The sequence below is a fragment of the Hippopotamus amphibius genome, chromosome 1 (genome assembly GCF_030028045.1).
Source record: "Hippopotamus amphibius kiboko isolate mHipAmp2 chromosome 1, mHipAmp2.hap2, whole genome shotgun sequence".
NCBI classification, from domain to species: Eukaryota; Metazoa; Chordata; class Mammalia; order Artiodactyla; family Hippopotamidae; genus Hippopotamus; species Hippopotamus amphibius.
In genome coordinates, this window is record NC_080186.1 from 96,569,534 (window position 1) to 96,591,182 (window position 21,649).

General features: G+C 43.5%; 1 protein-coding gene across 1 annotated transcript; it reads right to left on the reverse strand.

Moving 5' to 3' along the window:
• Positions 1 to 693: 693 nt before the first annotated feature.
• LAMTOR5 (late endosomal/lysosomal adaptor, MAPK and MTOR activator 5) lies at positions 694 to 5,145 on the reverse strand. The gene is made up of 4 exons (XM_057697509.1): positions 5,027 to 5,145; positions 4,123 to 4,184; positions 1,895 to 2,012; positions 694 to 1,226 (listed from the first exon to the last, which is right to left on the reverse strand). The coding sequence occupies exons 1-4, from the start codon at positions 5,059 to 5,061 to the stop codon at positions 1,166 to 1,168; spliced, it is 276 nt and encodes a 91-aa protein (XP_057553492.1). The 5' UTR covers positions 5,062 to 5,145; the 3' UTR covers positions 694 to 1,165.
• Positions 5,146 to 21,649: the final 16,504 nt, after the last annotated feature.

Here is a 21,649-nt window from a genome sequence, read left to right on the forward strand (position 1 = left end):
TGTTTTCTTATTTTCTATTTTATTTTGAGGTATAGAAAAATCTTTTTCACTTTTGTTAACTTATCTTCATCTGGTAATTGTGCTGAATTATTGGTTCATGTGGTGTTTTTATTAGTTCATGTTTTTAAATTAAAACTGTTTTATAATGGTAAAATACATACAACATAAAATTTACTATTTTAACCATTTTTCTTAAATCTTAACCACTTTTAAGTATACAATTCAGCAGTATTAAATACATTCATATTATTGCTGCTGCCATCACCACCATCCATCTCTAGAGCTCTTTTCAGCTTGTAAAACTGAAACTCTGTACCCATTGAACAGTAACGCCCCATTTTTTCCCCTTACCCTAGCAACCACCATTCTACTCTCTTATCTTTATGAATTTGACTGCTCTTGGTACCTCATTTAGGTGGAATCATACAGCATTTGTCTTTTTGTGACTGGCTTATTTCACTTATTATAATGTCCTCTAGAGTGCTGCATGTTGTAGCATGTGTCAAAATTTCCTTCCTTTTTTAAGGTTGAATACTATTCCATGGTATGTATTTACCACATTTTGTTTATCCATTCACCCATCAGTGGACATTTGAGTTGTTTCCACCTCTTTGCTACTGAGAACCCATATAGGGTTGTTAATGAGAATTAAATGTGTTCCTGGAATATAGTAAGTACTTATGATATCTGCTATTATGTTTTTATTATGGGGTAGGAGTATGCTTGGCTTGTTTTACATATCCATGGATGCTTCTGTGAGAATCTATTACTTCAGGAGCTTCCAAAAGAGAACAGTTTGGAGCAGTTACCTTTGTAAGAAAAATTACAATTTGATAATTGAAAAAAATACACATTTGATAAGAGTTTAAAGAATTCAGAAAAGATCCAAGCTTTCCTGCAACCAGTTTTATTAAACGTAACAAAATTCTATATACAAAGTGACCTAAACCTGCTGCTTCAGAGCACGGGACTTCCCTTAATTAGTATTTTGATAAGTCAATCCACAGAGTGTCAAAAAGCAGCTTACTCTAAAATTAACAGAAAAGTGCCCAATGCACATGACATGAATGGCCTAATTACTGGAACTCTAATAGTTCTATAAGATAATTAACATAAGGTACAGCTGAGTCCCTATGACAGGCTGCTGGAGAACTGATAGGAGATGTCAAGAGGCCATTTTGTGCACTGCCACTGTGATGCCATCATGTTTCTGGATCATAATGTTCCTGAAAGGCAAAGTGGAAGATATTCAGTCAAGTGTTACAAGGGAGAGTCCATATAAGATTAAAGATGCTGTTTGGTTTAGGACACAACTAAAAAAATAATACTTATTTTTCTGTGTATGAAAACAATATCTAAACACAATAAAACATTTGGGAAATACAGAAAAGTATAAAATATAAAAACGAAATTAATCCTATAATCCTATCACTCAAAGACAACCACTATTAATATTTTCCATTTTTAATCTGCATGTATGCTATATATACATTTTTTCTCATTTTACACAACTGTGATCATAATGTGCATCGTCTTGTATTCTGCTTTTCTCACTTACTGTTCTTCGGAGGACCCTCACTTGGAATGTCTTTAGTATTTTTATGACTACAGACATTGTTTCTGTTCTTTGTTTAGTCTTCCTCTGTGTTATTTATTGCTTTCTTTTATTGATAGTTCATGACAACTCTTATTCTTCATTTAAATGTCACTGTGGTCTGAAAGCACATTAGCTTCAGAGATCAATCCATCTGCTCCTGTGGTCCAAAAGGTGGAACCTCCCTCCAAATACTTTGAATGAGGAATCACTGATAAACACAGGGCAAGCCCCAGTCAAGTTTCCCAAGGATTTTTCTTAATGAAAAGGAAAGGAAGGGATCTGCTGCCATCTACTCACCCATTATCTGATTCTAGACAAACCACAGGGATATCAGTGGGGTCTGAGGTTAGCTTAGCTGCTTGCTGAGCTAGAACAGATATAACCCCAGCATGCTCATCTGATAGGGTTCCCCGGCCTGGAAGACAGAGATGATATCATGTTACCTGACTGTCCAAAAATAAGGATAGAGGTATAGTAGAACTGAACTGAATTATTCACAAAAAGAAGGTTCAGCTCATGGTCTCTTAGGTTAGGTACTGACATAAAGTGATTCTGCCCTGATACTCAACTGGTTACATCAGTGAGAAAGCCAACAACAGCTTGTAAGTCAGTAAGGCCATAACACTCAATTTTCCAAGTCATTCCCGTCACCATCTTTAAACACCTTCTCAAGCATGTAAGGAAGCTATAAATCAAGTCAATCTGAAAGCAAACTGAAACCAAGAAGAAATTCAGAGGTGAGACTAACAAAAACCAGTCAGTAAGGGCAAGAGACTTGTTGAAACTAATTAATTCCTCATGGGAAATCTGATTTCCTTTTACTGAGTTCAACCTCAAAGGATATAAAGATCTTTAACTCAGGAGTTCAGCTCTATGATCAACTTGACAGCATATATAAATATTCTGTGAGTAATTATTTCTACTAGAATAAGCTGGTTTTCAAAGGGCAACAGAATTGGCTTTTTACTAATGTTTGTTTTAGCCTATAGATAATAACCAAATCTTGGGTGTCAGGTACAAAAAGTAATTACTAAGTGTACTTTACAATATCTTTCTGTATACAAAGGCAACACAAGCCCATCTGCCTGAAACTAAGTCAAGTAACAGACATGCCAATATGGCAGAGTTGATGGATTTACTGTTGTTATATAAAACATTAACTGGACTCACAGTGCAGTCTTTTGGACCTTGAAGGTTTCTTGAAGGAATACATTTAGTTTCAGATTTCCTCACTTGAATTTCAGCCTTTCCATTTGTGAGCCTGGCAAGCGCCTCAAAAAAATCTGCTTTTTTCCTTCCAACTAACTGATTTGTGTGTAAAACCTGAGTTATATAACTAATTCCTTCAGTTACCCTCCCAGCAAAAATTCAGAGTTTTAAAAAGTCCTGCAGTACAGAGCAGTAAGGAGCAAGGCATTCTGGGTTTACTAGTTCTGACAAACCTTAGCTGAAGGCTTCCATTGTCTTCATTTCTGGGTTTATTTTCTCATCTATAATTGTTTGCATTTATTGAGCATTATGTCTGGGTTCTGTGCTGAGTGTTTTACATGTATAATCTTATAGTATTGTGGTTAAGAGACTTTGGAGCCAGACTCAAAGCCTAGTTCAACCACTTACTAGCTGTGTGATGTTAGGCAAGTTACTCAACCTCTGTGTTTCCATTTCTTTACCTCACAGGGTTGTCATGAGGATTAAATGACTTAATGTATGTAAAGCACATAGAATGGTGCCTGGCACATAGAGCTCAATAAATGCAATTCCATAATAATAATTATTATTAAAAAAATAATTTTTATTTATTGACTGCATTGGGACTTTGTTGCACTGCTTGGGCTTCTCACTGCAGGGGGCTTCTCGGTGTGAAGCACGGGCTCTAGGCTCTCGGGCTTCAGTAGCTGTGGCATGAGGGCTCAGTAGTTGTGGCACACAGGCTTAGTTGCTTAGTGGCATCATAATAATAATTATTAAGCAACAACTCAGTAAAAGAACTGAGGCTCAGAAAAGTTCTTTTTGGTCCAAGTTCACACTACTAGTCAATGGAAGAGTAAGGGGTTGAACCTAGGTGTGTCCAACCCCGTAGCTGCCATTTTTACTGCCTACTCCACTTACTGTTAAGTGAAGTTGGACTAAAAAGTAACACCATCCATCTAGCAGGGTTATTGTGAAAATTAGACAATGTATACAAAGCTTAGCACTCCCACCATATGGCATACATTCAATAAATGGTAACTGCTGTTATTATCTGAAGTCCTTTCTAGACCCAGTTTAAAATGATGCAAGTACTATTTTGGTAGAAATAACTGTGTAGTGCTAGAATTGCAAGGACCATTTCTACCTTTATAAATACCAACTGAAAAGTTTCAGTTTTCTAATTTTGTTATTTGGAGATGATCTCCACTCTCACAGAAGCCCCCTGAAAGTGGCAGGGTAACGGGAAGTAAAAACTAGAGAATAATAGCACACTAGGCTCCCAGTCAACCTCAAGTGCTGTGCAAACCACCAAAGGGTTGATGTGAGATACTTACAGCCCAGATTGAGTCCTTGTGAATCTGTGCATAGGACTCCAACAATGGATGGATTCTTCATTCTAATTCCAGGAACGCAGGAAGAAAGAAGCAAATGATGTGGGAAAGTGAATTTAAATAACTATAACACAAATAGGCTTTCTATGTACCAGACGTTGTAGTACTTTAATACAGTGTTAATCTTTTTTCACTATCGCCCACCCCTACCCCAAGAAAAATTAAATTACAATTAACTAATTTAAATTAAATAGTTAAAAACAATTTCTCTTATCAGAGAAAAGATTGTGCCAGGTACTGTTTAGCTCTGGAAGGCCACAAACATTGCAACAGTTGGGATTTTGTTGCTTTCGTTAAAAATACATATTTTAGCATGCTGACTCACTCAAAACAACTGTTGAAAAACTCTTAAGTAACACTGGTTGCCTCCTGGAGGGGAAGTGCGAAGCTGACGGGCACTGGTGCGAGGGAGGTGTTTCCCTGTACTCCTTCTTATATTTTTCCAATTTTGGATTTTACGTAGATGTTACTCATTCGAAAAAATTTGAGAAATGCCTTTCATCTTCTTAAGCGCCAAGTAACTAGTTACACCCCGAAGGAAATACGCGGGTGGGTGTGTTTATGTTTCCCCCAAACGAACCCGGTTCCTAGAACTCCTGAAGAACGACCCTGTCCAGACAATTTCAGCAAGACAGGCGGGTCTGGGCTCGGGCCAGCGGAGACCTGATCCGGAGGGAGTGTGCGGAGCCCCGGCGGGATTTAATTCCGGAGCACTTCGCATCCCCACTGGAGGCCCCGGGACAGGGCGTCCCCAAGACGCCCGGCCGGCGCTCGCAACTCGCGCCCTCTGTCCCGTTCAAGTTCCCCAGCCGCGACCCCAGGACAGGCTGACGAGGATACTACTCACGTGTCCTCCAAGTGCTGCTCTAAGGTCGCCTCCATCCCGCCGCGCGTAACCTCCTTCTTCGCCGCTAGTCTCGGGTGGCCCCTCGGTCGGTCACGTGACGCAAGCGGGCCATGGGCAGGGACGGCGCCTCTAAAGGGACAAACTTTGCGGCGAAGCCTCCTCTTTGTGTCCAGGATGACGTCATTACGCGCCCGCCGTAGGATGGGCGGGGGTTCTGCTGCCCGCGCGGCGACAGGCGAGGGGATGGCGCGGCATTTCCCCCTAGGAGAGAGGTCTGCAGTCGTCCCTCGGAGCCAGCTTCCTGGCCTGTCCCTTTGTCTCCGCCATACAGACCTTTGGATTCCGATTCCACCGACTGCGAGAAGTCAGGCCAGATCTGGTTGGAGTTTTACAATAACCCAGCTGGTCCGGCGGGGTCTCATCCAGGCGGTAGGGCGGGGACGGACAAGATAGATACAGGACCCCGGTGAAGCGTCCCCAGGTTTGTAGGGGAAAAGATTGGACACAGGGACTAGAGGACGAGATGGAACAAGGCTAATAGGTATGGGGAAAGTGTCGGATTTTTAACGAAAACGTTGTTTCTTCCCCTTTGGCGAGGGCTCGGTAAAGTTTAGGTAAAATGTGTCGCTTGTGATAAAGACCAGGTAGGACTACTTAAAAATAACCTTAACATAACTTAATTATAAAATCAATTTTAAAAATAAGTAAAGAAAGCCCATGCACTTCCCTGGTGGCCACAGTGGTTAAGAATCCGCCTGCCAATGCAGGGGACACTTGTCCGGGAAGATCCCACATGCCCGGGAGCAGTTAAGCCCATGCACCACAACTACTAAGCTCGTGTGCCACAACTACTGAAGCCTGCATGCCCAGAGCCTGTGCTCCGAGATGAAGAGTAGACCCTGCACACTACAAGGCAGAAAGCCCTTGCCCACAGCAATGAAGACCCAATGCAGCCAATAAATAAATTAAATAAATAAATAGTTTATAAAAAAGAAAGCCCACCCATAGTCTCTGTCTAGAGAGGACTATTAATCTCTTAGAGAATATTCTTTCAGCCAATTCTTTGCAAATGTATACTTTTAATGTTATTGTTGTTTTTCTTTTTTAAGCAAGATTGACACACATACTGGACGTACAATTCTATAGCTGACCTTTCTCACAGAATTTAGCATAAATGTCTTTCCATGTCAGTAAGTATTCATTTACACATCCTTTGTAATGCTTACAAAATAGTCCATATTATAGCTGTTCTTTAATTGATTTAACGAACGCACAGTTAGTTAGGTTGCTTATCGTTTTTTTGATATTTTGTGTTTTTTTGGCCTTTTACAAATGCTGGATGAATATCTTTATAGCCAAATATTTGTGGTTTAAAATTTTTCTTATAAGTTACTAGAATAGAATTATCGGATCAAAAGATATTGACATTTTTAAGACTTTTAATATACACTTACAGACTGCCCCCCAGAAGGGTGGTAACAATATACAGTTTGGTAGCTTTTTGGTGAAAATGGGAGCATGTCCAGAGCTCACCCATCCCACATAAGCCAATGCCCACCCCCTGTGCTTAAGTCCTCCTAACATCACTCTTGGATCTACCTTTTCTCCAACCCTCTCACCTCCAGCTTTTAGTTACAGCCCACTTTTTGTTCTGGGGCCCAGCTTCAAGGCTCATCTCGACTGGAATTCAGAGTCCCTTTTCATTCCCTAGCTGTGATGGGGAGAAACCTGCAGCTGCCTTAAAATTCCAGTCTTGAATGTTGTAATTCAGGACGTTTAGACTCCTGCCTTAGAGAAATGATTTATATTAACTTAGGGGTCACATAATATGGGCCGTTTAAATTTTAGAAAAAGCAGTTTAAAACTACCCTTAGAAAATAGCGTTAGAGAATAGCATTAGAAAATGTAAGGAGCCCGCCCGCTTGCCTCCGAAGTCCTGCCCCAGGCAGCTCGGCAGTGCTGTACCGCCCCCTTGTGGTCCCACGTGGTGTAAACCTTTGTTGGGTTGGGGCATCTCGGCTCTCTCTGCTTTTTAACCTTCAGGGCAGCGACGTCCAATAGAAACATAATGTGAGCCACATCTGTAATTTTAAATGGTCGGGTAGCTACACTAAAAAAAGTAAACCAGATGAAATGAATTCTAATAATATTTTTTATTTATCCAAATACTATGTCCAAAATATTATTTCAACATGTAATCAATTTAAAAAATACAGAGATTTTTTGCATCCCCCTGACCCCAGACTAAGTCTTCAAAATCCAGTGTATATTTTACACTGACAGCGTGTTTCGATGCAGACTAGCCACATTTCAAGTGCTCAATTACCGTGTGTGGTGGGTGGCTACCATTAGCTAGTGCAGCTCCAGGCCATCTCTGAGTATCTCAAAGCCAGATTGATGGTTACTGTATAGGACTCTCAGAAAAGCTGGTGATTGTCGTGGTCCAAGCGTGGGTTGGAAAAGAATTTCCAAACACAATGTAAGAAATGTAAGAAAGGTAGAATTTATTAAAGAGAAGGGATACTGCCAGAGCAGTGGGCTGACTTCCTGGTAGCCAGGGAGGGTCAACCATAAGCATGGGTTGCTTGTCTGTTTATAATCAGGGAAACTGCGAGTCTTCTACTGACTGGGCAGAGTGTGTATACTTTCAGTGTGCTGAGCAGGAGAAGAACAGGACAAGTATCTTTCCTTGCATGGGATGGGCAAGGGGCAGGGTGTGCTGCTTGGGAGGGCTCTGGGCCATGGCAATAGTCGCATTGTGACAGAGTGACTGGAGTCCTGTTACTGTTCCGGCAACATCGGCCCTTTGAGTTTATCTTGTTCTTTGCCCTTGGAGCGCACCACAGTGGTCACTTTTTACGCTGTTAAGGAAGGCCTCTGAAGGGAAAATGAGCAAGTAGGAAAAGGATGACCGCTGGCTCAAACATCCTTGTCGCTCTGGAGGTGGGAAGGCAGGCTATTCTACACCATCCCCTCTTTCTGTGTCCTCTTGCTGTTTTGTCCCTGCGCAGGTAGGCAGAGGGAGCGGTGGCTTATATAAGCCGGGGAAGTGCTGGGGGCTGGCGTGATGGTTAGTTAGAGGAGGTGTCTGACCCCTAATTGTGTTCTACTTTCTTTGGCTTGTGGGGTATTTGATGATTTTTTATTCTCAGTTTTGAATGCTGATAACTATTTCTGGGATAAAAGGAGAAGTCCCAGGATACCCAAATTAGAGTACTTGCCTCATTGCACTGTAATTTTTTTATATAAATTTATTTATTTATCAATTTATTGGCTGCGTTGGGTCTTCATTGCTGTGCATGGGCTTTCTCTAGTTGTGGCTAGCAGGGGCTATTCTTCATTGGGGTGCGTGGGCTTATCATTGCAGTGGCTTTTCTTGTTGCGAAGCACGGGCTCTAGAACACAGGCTCAGTAGTTGTGGCGCATGGGCTTATTTGGCACATGGGCTTAGTTGCTCTGCAGCATGTGGGATCTTCCCGGACCAGGGCTTGAACCCGTGTCCCCTGCATTGGCAGGCGGATTCTTAACCACTGTGCCACTAGGGAAATTCCTGCACTGTAATTTTTTATGTGTCTGTAAATACTTTTTTATATGTTTATAGTTTTTATATGTAATTTTTAATGTGTCTTTCTGTCTTTTAAGACAGAAAGAGTGTTTTCTCCATTTCTGCATCCTAAGCTCTGTGGAGCGCAATAGGAATCCAGTTATATTTATTGAAGAATCTTGACGGGCTTTTTGAGAAAAGGTCTCTGTTATATAAAGAAGCAATAAGTCCTCAACTTTAACCACCTTTATCCTCTTCTCCCTCCCCTCCTCCATAAACAAGCTCTTGGAAAATGGAAATCCCAGGAGGGTCCTGCAGAGATTGCCCATGCCCACACATCCTGACTTGGAAGCAGGAGATGAGAAGCTGAGTGGAGTGAACCAGACCTTGTAGGTCATCTCATGGCTGTTGGCCTGAGACCCTAAGCCCTCTTCTTTGACCTGTCAGGAGCAGAATCCTCCTGGTGGTGGGGGGGGTCCATTTAAAAAGGGACACTCTGGTAGAGGCTCTACCCTTGCCTGGGTACAGAGGGCTCTGCTGCACCAGGGCCAGCCCCATTGGTCACTCTTTCAAGTGCTAAGGGTCGCAGGCCTACAGTGGAATGAGCCTGAAGCGGGGCTGGGGCACGGGCCCTCACATGCCACCAGGGGGCACCAAGGCCATGGAAAACCCTACTCAGGCTGGAGGATTCTAGGTGAGAGATGGGGGCCCATAAGCTTCCTCAGCTTGTTGAGGACAGCACAAGGCTAGTTGGTGGCCTTGGAGTCAGGCAGACATAGAATTGTATCCTGGCTTGACCACTGCCTACCCATATGACCTCTGAGCCTCAGGGGTTTATCTGTGACATGGGAGCTCCATTATCTGCCTCATCAGGTTGTGGGGAGGATGATATGAGATATTTTATGTAAGGGGGCCGATGTATTGTGGGAGTCAATCAATAAGCTTTGCTAAATCTCAGTAATAAGACCCATTTGTTTCCTCAAGTTGCTTACAGTCTAGGCGAGGACACACATGAGCAGATAACTAACAGTTCAATGAAGGTAAAAGCCAGATGATTACTACAGACCTCAGACAATGTAGTGTTCATGTGGGAGCGAGGTTGCAGGGCTGCATTCAAGTGAGATAATCACATATGTTTTATTACACTTTTCTAGGGTGTATAAAATAGATAAAACAGTGAGAAAAAAAGATCACCTGAAATCCTAGCCCTAACATGACATGAATGTGAATAAGCTAAATAGAATGGGATGGGATTTAAATCCGGTGGAGATGGGGAAAGGCATGTCACAAGGTTCACAGGAGTCCTGCCAGCTAAAGCCTCTCACTCCACATGAGCTCCCGGATAGGTCACTGGGGCGCAGACCCCTGCCTTCGATCATAGACACGACCCGAGAGCCGAGTCCTCCATCCAAAGCCTGACTCCCAACAGAAATAAGAGCAGTAATACCTTTAGCAGTTCATACACATGGAGTGACAGCCACGTGCCAGGCAATTCACAGGCCTTATTGGTCCTCAGAACCTTATTGAAGTAGCTGTTGTCACTGTCCTCACTTTAGAGCTAAAAAAATCCCTGAGGCTCAGATCAGTCCTTGTGCAGGACCAGCCTGCTTGTGAGCGTTGGAGCCTGTGCCACCATTAACCTCCCGCTGTGCTGCCTCAACTTCTCTCGCTTCACCAGCAGCATGACCCTGGGGGTGTGAGAGTGTCCTGCAGGCCCGGTGCAGCTCTCTTATTCTCTAGAGAAGAAATCTGAGGCGCTGAGAGGGAGGTAGCTAATTTAGAACTTGAGCATGGAATTCTTAACGCTCTATGCAATGTTCTAACTATATTGTGCTGCTACAGGCTTAGAGCTTTAGTTAAACCAATTTTATTTTATTAAAAAAATTAAAAAAAAATTTTTTTTGGTTGCACCATGAAACATGTGGGATCTAAGTTCCCTGACCAGGAATTGAACCCGTGCCCCCTGCAGTGGAAGCACAGAGTCCTAACCACTGGACAACCAGGGAATTCCCTAGTTAAACCAGTTTGAGAGACACTCACGACTATGTGTTGAATTGTGTCTCCCCAAAATTCATATGTTGAAATCCTGGCCCCCAGAATGTCACCACGTTTGTCTTCCTCCTCCTCCTCCTCCTCTACAGAGGTAATCAAGTTAAAATGAGGTCATTACGGTGGGCCCTAATCCAATATGACTGATGTCCTTATAAAAAGGAGAAATTTAGATCCAGACATTCACAGAGGGAAGACAATGTGAAGAGACAGAGAGAGAAGACCGCCATCTCCAAGCCAAAGAGTGAGGCCTGGAACAGATCCCTTCTTCACAGCTGTCAGAAGGAACCAACCCTGCTGACACCTCGATTTTGGACATCTAGACTCCAGAACTGTGAGGTAATAAATTTCTGTTGTTGAAGCCATTCAGTTTGTGGTACTTTGTTATGACAGCCCTGGGAAACCAATATACTCATTTCCAACTTTGATACTTGGCTTCCTAAGGTGTTTTTCCTACATTGGCCAACAGTGTGGCATGACCCATTTGACTGTGACCTTCTAGAGCCGGTTTCATATCCCTGAGCCTTGCCTGGAAAAGGTCCTCAATAAATGCATGTAGAGGTAATAGTGGGAAAATAGACTTCTGGCCCCTCTAGTCCAAACCTCTCCAAGCAATGGGTTGGGCAGGGGAGTAGGATACAGGCTGTCAGTGGACGGAAGTTGAAATTGAGCACTGTCTCCTAAAGTTTATAGCTAAGCCCCAATTTTGGAAGACACAAGCAAAATATATTTTAGATGACTCAGGGTGGGCTGAGGACGTTTCAGATCAGGAAGCTATTTTCCTGCTGCTTTATTAATTTTGCTACTGAGGACAGATGAGATGCAGACTTCCGTATCCAAGTCTTCATTAGATGCCCAGTTAATGCAGCCATGACAAATGGGAATGAAGCCCTTATGAATAAAAAAAAGATCAGCCCAGTATAAAAAATTGTAGACTAGGGAAAAGGAAATTTAGAGGCGCTAATAAAATACCCTGTCCTTAATTAGACTGTCTGCATCACACATCAAATCAGCCTTAATGCCAAGATTTATTGGCCTTGGAATTGTGTAAATGAAATAAGCGCTTGAAAATGAATGGAAAAGAAATCACCTGTATTAAAATGTATTTGCCGTGCAGGCCTGCACACTGATGGCTTTAGTTAAATGCAGGCTTTCAGCTTCTTTGGCTACCCCACACGGTCTACCCGACATGGACTCCCTTACCCCTTGGGGAGCTTCAGAAAACATGCTTGTGGGGTAACAACGTGTTTCTTTGTCAATAATCTCTGCCACTGTCCCAGAAGAATCTTTCTTGGGCAGTGAAATATCTTTGTGTCTTTATTTCACTATCTACGAACTTAGTGAAGTGTTATGGGTCCTTACTTCAGAGTAGAGAATGTCGTGAGGACAAGAGGACCCACCTAGGTCTGCGCATCCTGCCATTCAGAGCAGAGTGAGAAGCTTTCTTGTTGGCTGCCACCCTCTTTCTTGGAATCCGAGTTTAGCTCTGAAAGCTTACCTATTGTTACAACATTGAATTACCCTCTTGTAAGACCTTGGACAAGTCCTCTATCTCAGATTTTTTCAGCTCTCCCTGAAGATGAGAATAGCATCTACCTCACAGTGGTGGAGAGGGAACTCCACGAGACGATACATGTAAAGCCCTGAACACAGTCTCTGGGGCCACTGCAGACAGCGAACGGGTGAGAGCTGCTATTGTTGCCAGGACCTCAGGAAATGATAGCTGAGGCAAAGTTGAACTAGACTGTCATTCGGGGCTCTTAGTTGCAAGCAACAGAAGCTGCCTCTGGCTTATCGAGTAGGAAAAGACATTTTAAAATGACCCTGGGTAGCTCACGGTTACCCAGGTGTTGTGAGGGCTGGAGAGCTCAGTCTAAGCTTCCAGTGACAAGGCTCCGACCCCACCATGCCACCCCTGCCACGGTCCTGTGGCAGCCCACGACAGCTTGTGGCACCGAGGCCATTACTGTGGCAGGAACTAATCCTATACCCACTATGCCCCTGAAGCCAGACCCCTCTGCTGCTGCCCTTGCCAGCAAGGTGGAATTTTCCAAGAGCCTCTGAACTGAAGTCTTGTGTAGGTAAGTTAAAGCCTTGCAGCCTGGATCACATGCCTGGCTTTCGTTGGTAAGGAGGCTGAAGATCTGTTCTGAAAGTGCCCTGACCAAAGCAAAGGCATTCACATGGGGCTGGGCAGCAAGAGAGCATTTCAAGTGTCTCCTAAAAGGGGGCTTCTTGTTTTGCATGAGGGGGAGTTCTTGGGTGAGGCACGCACAGCTCCTTCCACAGCTTGGAGAGCAACTTCCTTGGGCAACATTCCAAAAGGCAAGGGGAGGAGAGAGCTTTCTGCCCTTTCTTCTGTGTGAGCCCAGTATACATGGAATATGAGAGGTTGGTCATTTTGCCTTGTGCTTCTAGAGATAAGGGTCATAAAATACATCTCAGGGTCTTGCATGTCGGCCAGCTTCATGCTGTGACCTCACTGTAGAGCTATAGTTTCATTTTGAAAAATTGATTTCTCACTCCTAGTTTGCCAAATTCTATGTGGGTAGTAGTAGTAAATCAGGCAGAGCTTCCTTACTCAAGGAATGTGTGTTCTGTATAGCAAATAAGCTAGAGATAATGAAAAAAACAAACAAACAAACCCAACTTTTATTTTGGATAAGAGAAACTTTTCAGACCAATCATCACTACCAGTAACAACCTGCGTGGAGACTGGGGCCAGATTCTAAGGAGAAAACAGTGGGGCAGGCAGAGCTGCTTTTGGGAGGGAGAAGAGAGAGAGGGCAGGAGGGTGAAAAGAGAATCACCAAACCCTCAGGGTCAAGGGCTTTTCGGAACCTGAGTGCACTGTCTTTGCCCTCCACCCTCCACGGTCTCTAGGAAAGCATACGGGACACAGAAGATGTCCAACAAATGTCTGTTCTGTTGGAGGGGGAATCCCCTTTGGAAATCTCATGGGAAAGTGATCCTCTCCAACCCTTCCTCTGTCCATTATTCCAGCTCTCAAGGAACCAGTAGAAACTGGGGAGCAATCAGTGTCAACAGCAGTGAAGGCGGTGGACAGTCTCCCTAACTTACCTGACTAATACGGATTTCATCTCTCTAGGGCTCAGTTTTAACATCTGTAAACTTGGTTGGTTTCTCACTCAAGAACGTTGCATTTACTCTTGTACTTACAGGTGAAAAAGTAATATTTACAAAGCACATCTATTCACACACATTATTTTTTGTTAATCTCACAGCATCCCATAAGGGATGAAGTAATGAGATCTGGGGAGGTCTGTAGCTTGTCAAGGTTGTAGAACTTGAGTGTCCATGGCTTTGGGACTCCAAGGCTAGGCCAGCCAATCTCCAGGATGTAGATCTCAGGTGAATCAGTCCCTCTGCAACTGTCTCCTCAACCAGTCTAGACAACACAGGCCTTTGAGCCAGCCCCATAAAGTGGCCAGAGGCTGCTGTCTCCCCATCTCCCCTCCCAGCAGTGGGAGGACTTGTCTTGTGCCTTTAGACACCAGAAGTAAATCAATTGCCACATTAATTCTGGGCCATCAGTATTTCCCCCAGGAGAAAGTCAGAGGCAAGGAGACTAATGTCTCATTGATCTTTCCAATTGCCAAAGGGGAAGGGAGGTGAGTGTAATCCCATCTGTCAAGGTGGAGAAGGGCCCATCTAAAAGCAGGCTGGATTACTTTCAGGAGATAACAGTTTATCACTCTCTGAACAAGCAAATATGAAAGTAGGACAGCCTCCTTTATGAGTTGGTAGAAATATTGATCAGCAAAGAGAAAGTCTAGATAAGCAAGTGGCAGAATCTCTGGCCTTTGTTCCACTTGTCCTTCCCCTAAGACCTTCTGTTCTTTGAGTACACACAACCACACAAACAGGACAAAACCCACCCCTGACCCCCAAGAAACAGTTAAAATTTGTTGGGGATTGATTATTGCCAGGTGCTGTACTAAGGGTTTTATATGTACTGTCGAGCAGCTTTATGAGGTGTGATTATGAGTACCATTTTACAGATGTGGAAACTGAGGCTCAGAGAGGTGGAGTGAGTTGCCCAAGGTTGCTGAGCTAGTGAAGGGTGAAATCAGGAACAGACTGGCTGACCCCGAGCCTGTCCTCAACCACCCACAGAACACGATGGTTACCCAGCCAAGAAAGTAGCCCAGCAGCCCGGCTTTGAGATCACTGAGGCTTCTCTTCACTCTACTCAGTCCTTCTTCGGTCAGCCCCTTGGCGACTGCTGATGATCCCACAGGGAAGGTGTCTTTACTAGTTGTAGAGGCTGAACTAAGGCTGACGGGCTGGGATGCCTGGAGGCCTCAGTCAGGGCGTCTGGACAGCTGAGGCTCCGGGAGGGGCAGAGGAGTGGGCAAGCCCAAGGCCGTGGGTCTCAGGAGCACGCAGGGTGCAGGCTCTGCTGAGGCTCCTCCGGGTTACCGCTGTGCGTGGATTCCCATGGAGGAGAGCGGAAGTCAGCGACAGTCTCTCAGCAAGTCGGAAGCTGGCACATCCAATGTCCAGCCACCATGCAGGCTGCTGTGGCCACTGAGCGCCTGAGGAAACATCACGGCCATGGTCTAGGAAGCTCCGGTGGGAAAGGCCTGGGGACCACAACGGTGTGATCTCAAGTCTCAGCGTTAAATTCGACCAGGGGCGGAAGCACCCTGCAGAGTAAAGATCCCCAAAGAGAGGGGCTTTGCCGCCAGCCGTGGCTGGGGACTCGCTGCCAAGGTCGAGTTCACTTGAGGGTGGCAGTTTTCATCCTCTGTGGCCAGAAGTTCAGTTTTCTAATTAATACCACTTTGGATCTGACAGAGATGGCTGCTCTGTCCTGGGCTTGTTTTTGGAGTTTATCCCTGTAATTGATGCTGGTAACATTTAGAGTCTGTCAGGAAGATATTTCATGGGTGCCCCATGTGGTGGGATGGAGACAGTCAGGAAATGCGGTTCCCTAGCTGAGGCAGAATTGGAGATGAATCTGAAGTGTGGGTTGAAAGGCCCAGGCCCTTTCAAATCTCTCATCAGGTAGGGGAAGGGTGTGTGATGTAGGGAGGCTTAGGAGGAAGGCACTGACCTGGAGCTGTAGCAGGGACCTGTCATGAAGAGAAATGACATATGAAAGAGGCAAGAAGCTTTTTTTTTTTTTCCCAAGTCTTTCTCATGAAAAGTATCACATCTGTGTTGGTCAATAGACTTTGCTGTCTAAGACATACAAGAAAGGAAGAAAACAGGAAGGAAAACACTTGTTTCTGGGGTCTTTAGTGTTCGCCCCAAACCACCATGTCTACCTACCAAAAGTCTACCCATTAATCATAAGGCTGATCTCAGAAATGAGCAGGCTTTTGAATCCCTCAACTGGAAATGATCTTCACCCTGACACTCACAGCACTTTGTGTGTTACTGTCAAAGCATATCGTTCAAACATTTAACAACATGGCTCTCATAAAATATGGAATGGGCAGGTGTCAAAGATTTAGTAATTCATGAATGAGGGAACCAATAAGATTGCAAAGCTGGTTCAAAGAGCATTTTGAGGAACTGGGTATTTATAAGCACTTGAAAGGAAATGATTGAGTAAAATTTCTAGGTTAAAAACAAAAGTGGTTTCTCTCACATATACAGTCAAATGATTTTTGGCAAGTGTGCCAAAAGCATTTAACGGGGAAAAGACAGTCATTTTTTAACAACTGGTGCAAGGAAAACTGAACATCTGTGTGCAAAAGAATGAAGTTGAATTCTTACCTTGAACCATATACAAAAGTTAATCAAAGTGGATCAAAGACCCAAATGGAAAAGCTAAAGCTATAAAAGTCTTAGAAGAAAACATAAGGGAAAATCTTCATGACATTGGATTTGGCAATAATTTCTTGAATGTGACACCAAAAGCACAGGAAACAAAAGAAAACAATAGATGGACTATATCAAAATTGAAAACTTTTGTGCATGGAAGCACACTATCAACAAAGTGAAAAGACAGTCCTTGAAATGGGAGAAAACATCTGCAAATCATGTATCAGGTAAGGGGTTAATATCCAGAATATATAAAAGAACTCCTACAACTCAACAACAAAAAAACCAAACAACCTGATTTTAAAAATGGGCTTAGGACTTGAATTGACATTTCTCCAAAGAAGATATACAAATGGCCAATAAGCATATGAAAAGATGCTTCACATCACTAATCATTAGGGAAATGCAAATCAAAACCTTATACCCATTAGAATAAAAAAAAAATAGTAGCAAGTGTTGGGAAGGATCTGGAGACATTGGAACCCTTGTACACTGTTGGTGGGAATGTAAAACGGGACAGCTACTGTGGAAAACTGTATGGTAGTTCCACAAAAAATTAGACATAGAGCTATTATATGATCCATAATTCCACTTCTGGATATATATGCACAAGAACTGAAAGCAGAGTCTCAAGAAATGTTTGTAAACCCAAGTTTATAGCAGTATTATTCACAACAGCCAAGAGGTGGAAGCAACCCAAGTGTCCATGGACAGATGCATGGATAAGCGAAATGTGGTGTATATGTACAATGAAATATTATTCAGCCTTAAAAAAGGAAAGAAACTCTGACACATGCTACAATATGAATGAAACTTAAGGACATTATGCTAAGCGACATAAACCAGTCTCATGGACAAATACTGCAGGATTCCACTAATATGAGATATGCAGAGTAGTCAAAGTGATAGAGACAGAAAGTAGACTGCAGTTGCCCAGTGCTGGTGGGAGGGGAGAATGGGAAGTTATTGTTTAATGGGTACAGAGTGTCAATGTTGCAGGATGAAAAGAGGTCTGGAGATGGATGATGGTGATGGTTGCACAACAATGTGAATACAGTTAATGACACTGAACTGTACACTTAAAAATGGTTACAATGGTAAAATTTGATGTGTATTTTACCGCAATGAAAAAACAAAACATAACTGGTTAATGTCCTACAGGGCAGTTAAAAAAATCAATCTTTGATGTTATGCTTTCTATTGGATAGACATTATATCTTTACTGGACATGATCTGCAAGCTAACATGTAACTTTGCAGAGTCTGAGCCAGTAATTAATGGTAAATAGCCATTAAACAAAGATACATTCCCCTAGGTAATTAAATAATCCTTGGGTGGGCTTGTGAAACAATGACCAAATGACGTTGGAAGGACTTACTGTCCTCCTGTGGCCTTATTTCCAGGTTTTGAATGATTACTATTATTTTTTAACATCACAGTCATTTACATCCTTGCTTTTCCCACCAGCCCCTTGAGGGCAGGGGCTCTGTCTTATTTAACTTTGCCTCCTCACTGTGTGCTCTGGTTTGTTGAATGGAACTGAAGAAGGACCTGTGAAATAGAGCCACTTGGAAGCAGCACACCTGCATTTCACTGTGTCTTGTGACCATGACTGTAGTCTCACCCATCAAATGAGGGCATTGCCCCCGAGTCCTGGGTGCTGTGCAGGGCACTGGGGGTGCTGTCTAATCTCAGGGTTTTCTCCCAGCTCTAAAATCCTGGGTTCCTAGTTTGGTCATCATTCGCACAAGAAAGGAGTTACTGGATGCAAACACATACATGAAACATATAATGAACAAACACAGGAGCCTTTGTCAGGTGCACATAATACACAGAGGCATCTTTTCCTCTCTTCTTAGAAGAGCCATCCTTGATGTTATGTGATGTCTGTGGCTCTGGCTTCTGGGTTGGGAGGTGTACAAAGATGTGCTAGGTGTAGCTTTGCTAGAGAGGGAACAGCTACAGTTTGCTGGAGGCAGGATCGCCTCCTCCTGGCAGCTGCAGGGTTCTGGGTCAGCAGGCCTCGGAGGGAAAGTACCCGACCTGCGAGGCTGCCTTTGAGAAAGGAGAAATTAGTCATTATATATACATGAGACTCTTGTTGCTGTTTTCAATTAATTTCTTGACAGATGCTTGCTGTTCCTCTTCTTGTTTTTCTTAGGACAGAAGACTCCCGGTGAACTATTAAAAAGGTGAAATTATGTGCCCAGTTGGGAACTCTGGGGAGCTCTTGCTGAAATTAACTCGAGTGTTTTGGAGCCAGATTTGCACGGCAGAATGAAGTGGGGACTTCTCCTTTTGGCAGGAGCTGCTGGGCCACTGTGGATGGGCTTTCCCATTGTGTACAACGTCCCCAAAGCCTTTGGAGCTATGCTCAGGCCCATCCTGGCATCTCCCGTGTCCCTCGTACCTCTGCCACGGGGGCCAGCCACTTTTCCTGGCTGGGGCCCTCATCACCTTGCAGGTGAATCCATCTATCCCTCCTCTCAGCCCGGCTTTGCCCCCCCTCCCCCAGTAAACACCTACACAGTGTTTCAGGAAGCAAATGTCTGCTAGCAAATGTTTGGAAACTGGGTCCCAGACTCTTGAGTGTCAGCTCACATTCGTCATGGCCACGGATGGGGCCATGGGAATCTTTCTGACTGGGGTCCCAAAGGTCTCTGGCAGCTGGCACTCCCTGGGCTTGGGTTGGAGGTGCTGGAGGGGGTTTGAATGGTGAGCGTGGGCACCTCCCATCTGTACCATTTCCTGGCATCCACCAGGTTTCCTTAAGTCTACACTAGACCCCTGGTCTCAGCAGGGGAAACCAAATATCTCTCCCTAGCACCACAACCATCTTTTGCTGGCTGCTAAGCACTCTTGCTCTGAGAACAATAAGCAACCACCATAAAAACAGTAGGTCTGCCTTCTCTGTGTAAGCATGTACTGTGTAGGTGATTTAGGGAGAGGAAACTGGCCCGGGGAAGATAACTTGTTCAAGGACACCAGCTAAAAAGGGACAGAATGAGGATTATTATTAGTTCTCAATAATTGCGATACTTATGTTCCTTTTTATTTTTCCCTTCCCCATCCTTTTATAATTATTGTAAAGTAACATTTACTTCATTTTCTATTGCAAAAAGAACGTGTGCTCAAGTAGAAAACAGAAAATGTAGAAATGCATGAAGACAGAAGAACCACCAAGACAAATAAACCAAACCCAAGGTCATTAGCAATTCCTCCTTGCCAAGATAAAATGTGAACATTTTAGTTCCTTTCTTTTCTATCTTGTTCTTTGTGTGTGTCCATGCATTCACACACACACACACACACACACACACACACACACACACACACACACATAATGGAATTACATTGTATATTCTTTTTTGTTTCCAGCTTTTCCCACTTAGCCATATAATGTTAACATTTCCCTACATCAATAATCTTCAATCCTGAGCTCATTAACTCATCCAAGACATGTTCTGCCAACTTTGTTTGCTTCTGTGTCCTGTCACATGCCTCCTCTCTGAACTGCACCCCAGAGGAACAGAGCCCTTTCCAGCAGACTGAGCTGGTTTGTACTGAGGGGCTTGCTTTGCAAGTGACACATACTCTTTTTGTCTGTAAATCTATCAAAGTCTATTCAGGATGGGCCTGTTATCTTTTTCAAATACTATGAGACAGAGAGAGAGAGTCAGAGAGAGCTTTCCCCACAAGGATGCTCCTAGGCTGTGTGCTACCCGCCGGAGTGGATTTGGAACCAGAGGAAGAAGAGCAGAGAATGATGCCCAGCCCTGTTAGGATGGCTGACCCCTTGCATCCGCTCTAGTCCCTGTTTCCCGAAGGGAAGTAGTTGTTGGCCTCTGGGAAACAATTCTCAAAGAGATGTTGCATGGACATGGTAGGAACTGCTGACCTTGAGACCTGAATGTGCTAGGTCTTATTTTCAGCTCAAGCTGAAGTGAACCACTAACTGAGGGAAAATGAAGAGTATTTCATTTTGTGGTAAATCCTCTGAGCCTACAGGACTCATCTTGGCCCCTGTGTATGTGTCACATAGCCTCTGCCCAGGATGCCCACCCAGGTGGGTGACCTCCCTGGAAAGGGCTGGCAGTCCAGGAGTCAAGGTTCCTGGGCAGCCCTTCCAAGCCTCAGCCCTGCCCTCTCTGCCAAAAGTTCTTTCTGTTTGTTTGCTTGTTTGTTTTTGCTTCTTAAAAACAGTTTATTTTATGAACCACTAGAAATGGGGAAAACACTGATGAGTCATAACCCCATTCCCAGCACCAACAATCTATAGCTCTCAAAGGAAGAACTATGATTCTAACTTGTTGACCTGAACCAGGAAGCTAAATGCATTGCTAGAATCCGCTTCTGTGATCGGAGATAAAAACACAACTGGGGCCTCTTACTGGGAGTTGAAACTCCCACGATCCTGAGCCTTTGGTTGCTTTCTCATTGATATTTTCCAGTATAAATCCAGTATACATGGATTATTTCTGAATAGAATCCCATGATTAGAAAATACATGGCATGTGTGCCAACAGTTTCTCATCCTGTACTCATGGCAGACATCACCAATCAACACTGGCACTCTCTCCCACAGAAATGGCTTCAGACCCAGTCTCAACACATTTCTCTAGGCAGCCATTATAATCAATCATCATTGGCCTATGGAATTAAATCCTTTGACTTTCCTGATTTAGTTTATAATCATAAGCAGGAAATGTATGTTAGGTTCTCATTGGATAGAATACTTAGAAAGCCCTCAGGACTTCTTTGTTTGTTTTTCCCAATAAGGATGAGGACAGAGTATGGAGGTTCCTTAAAAAACTAAAGAGTTCATATCATCCAGCAATCCCACTCCTGGGCATGTATTCGGAGAAAACTCTAATTTGAAAAGATGACATGCACCCCAGTGTTCATAAAGCACTATTTATAACAGCTAGGACTTGGAAGCAACCTAAATGTCTATCAACAGATGGATGGATCAAGAAGATGTGAGATATATAAACAGTGGAATATTATTCAGCCATAAAAAAGAATGAAATAGTGTCATTTGAGACAACATGGATGGACCTAGAGATTATTATACAAAGTAAAGTAAGTCAGAGAAAGAAAGACAAATATCACATGATATCATTTATATGTGGAATCTAAAATATAATACAAATTGAACCTATTTACGAAACAGAAACAGATGCACATAGAAAACAAATTTATGTTACCAAAGAGGAAAGAGGGGGGAGGGATAA

Bases quoted from the DNA above. Each gene is read 5' to 3' on its own strand.
- LAMTOR5 (XM_057697509.1), bottom strand. From the start codon at position 5,061: ATGGAGGCGACCTTAGAGCAGCACTTGGAGGACAC. The intron at 4,185-5,026 runs GTGAGTAGTATC...TCCTGGAATTAG, and splicing joins GAGCAGCACTTGGAGGACAC to AATGAAGAATCCATCCATTG. The intron at 1,227-1,894 runs GTGAGTAGATGG...TTTGCCTTTCAG, and splicing joins TGTCTAGAATCAGATAATGG to GAACATTATGATCCAGAAAC.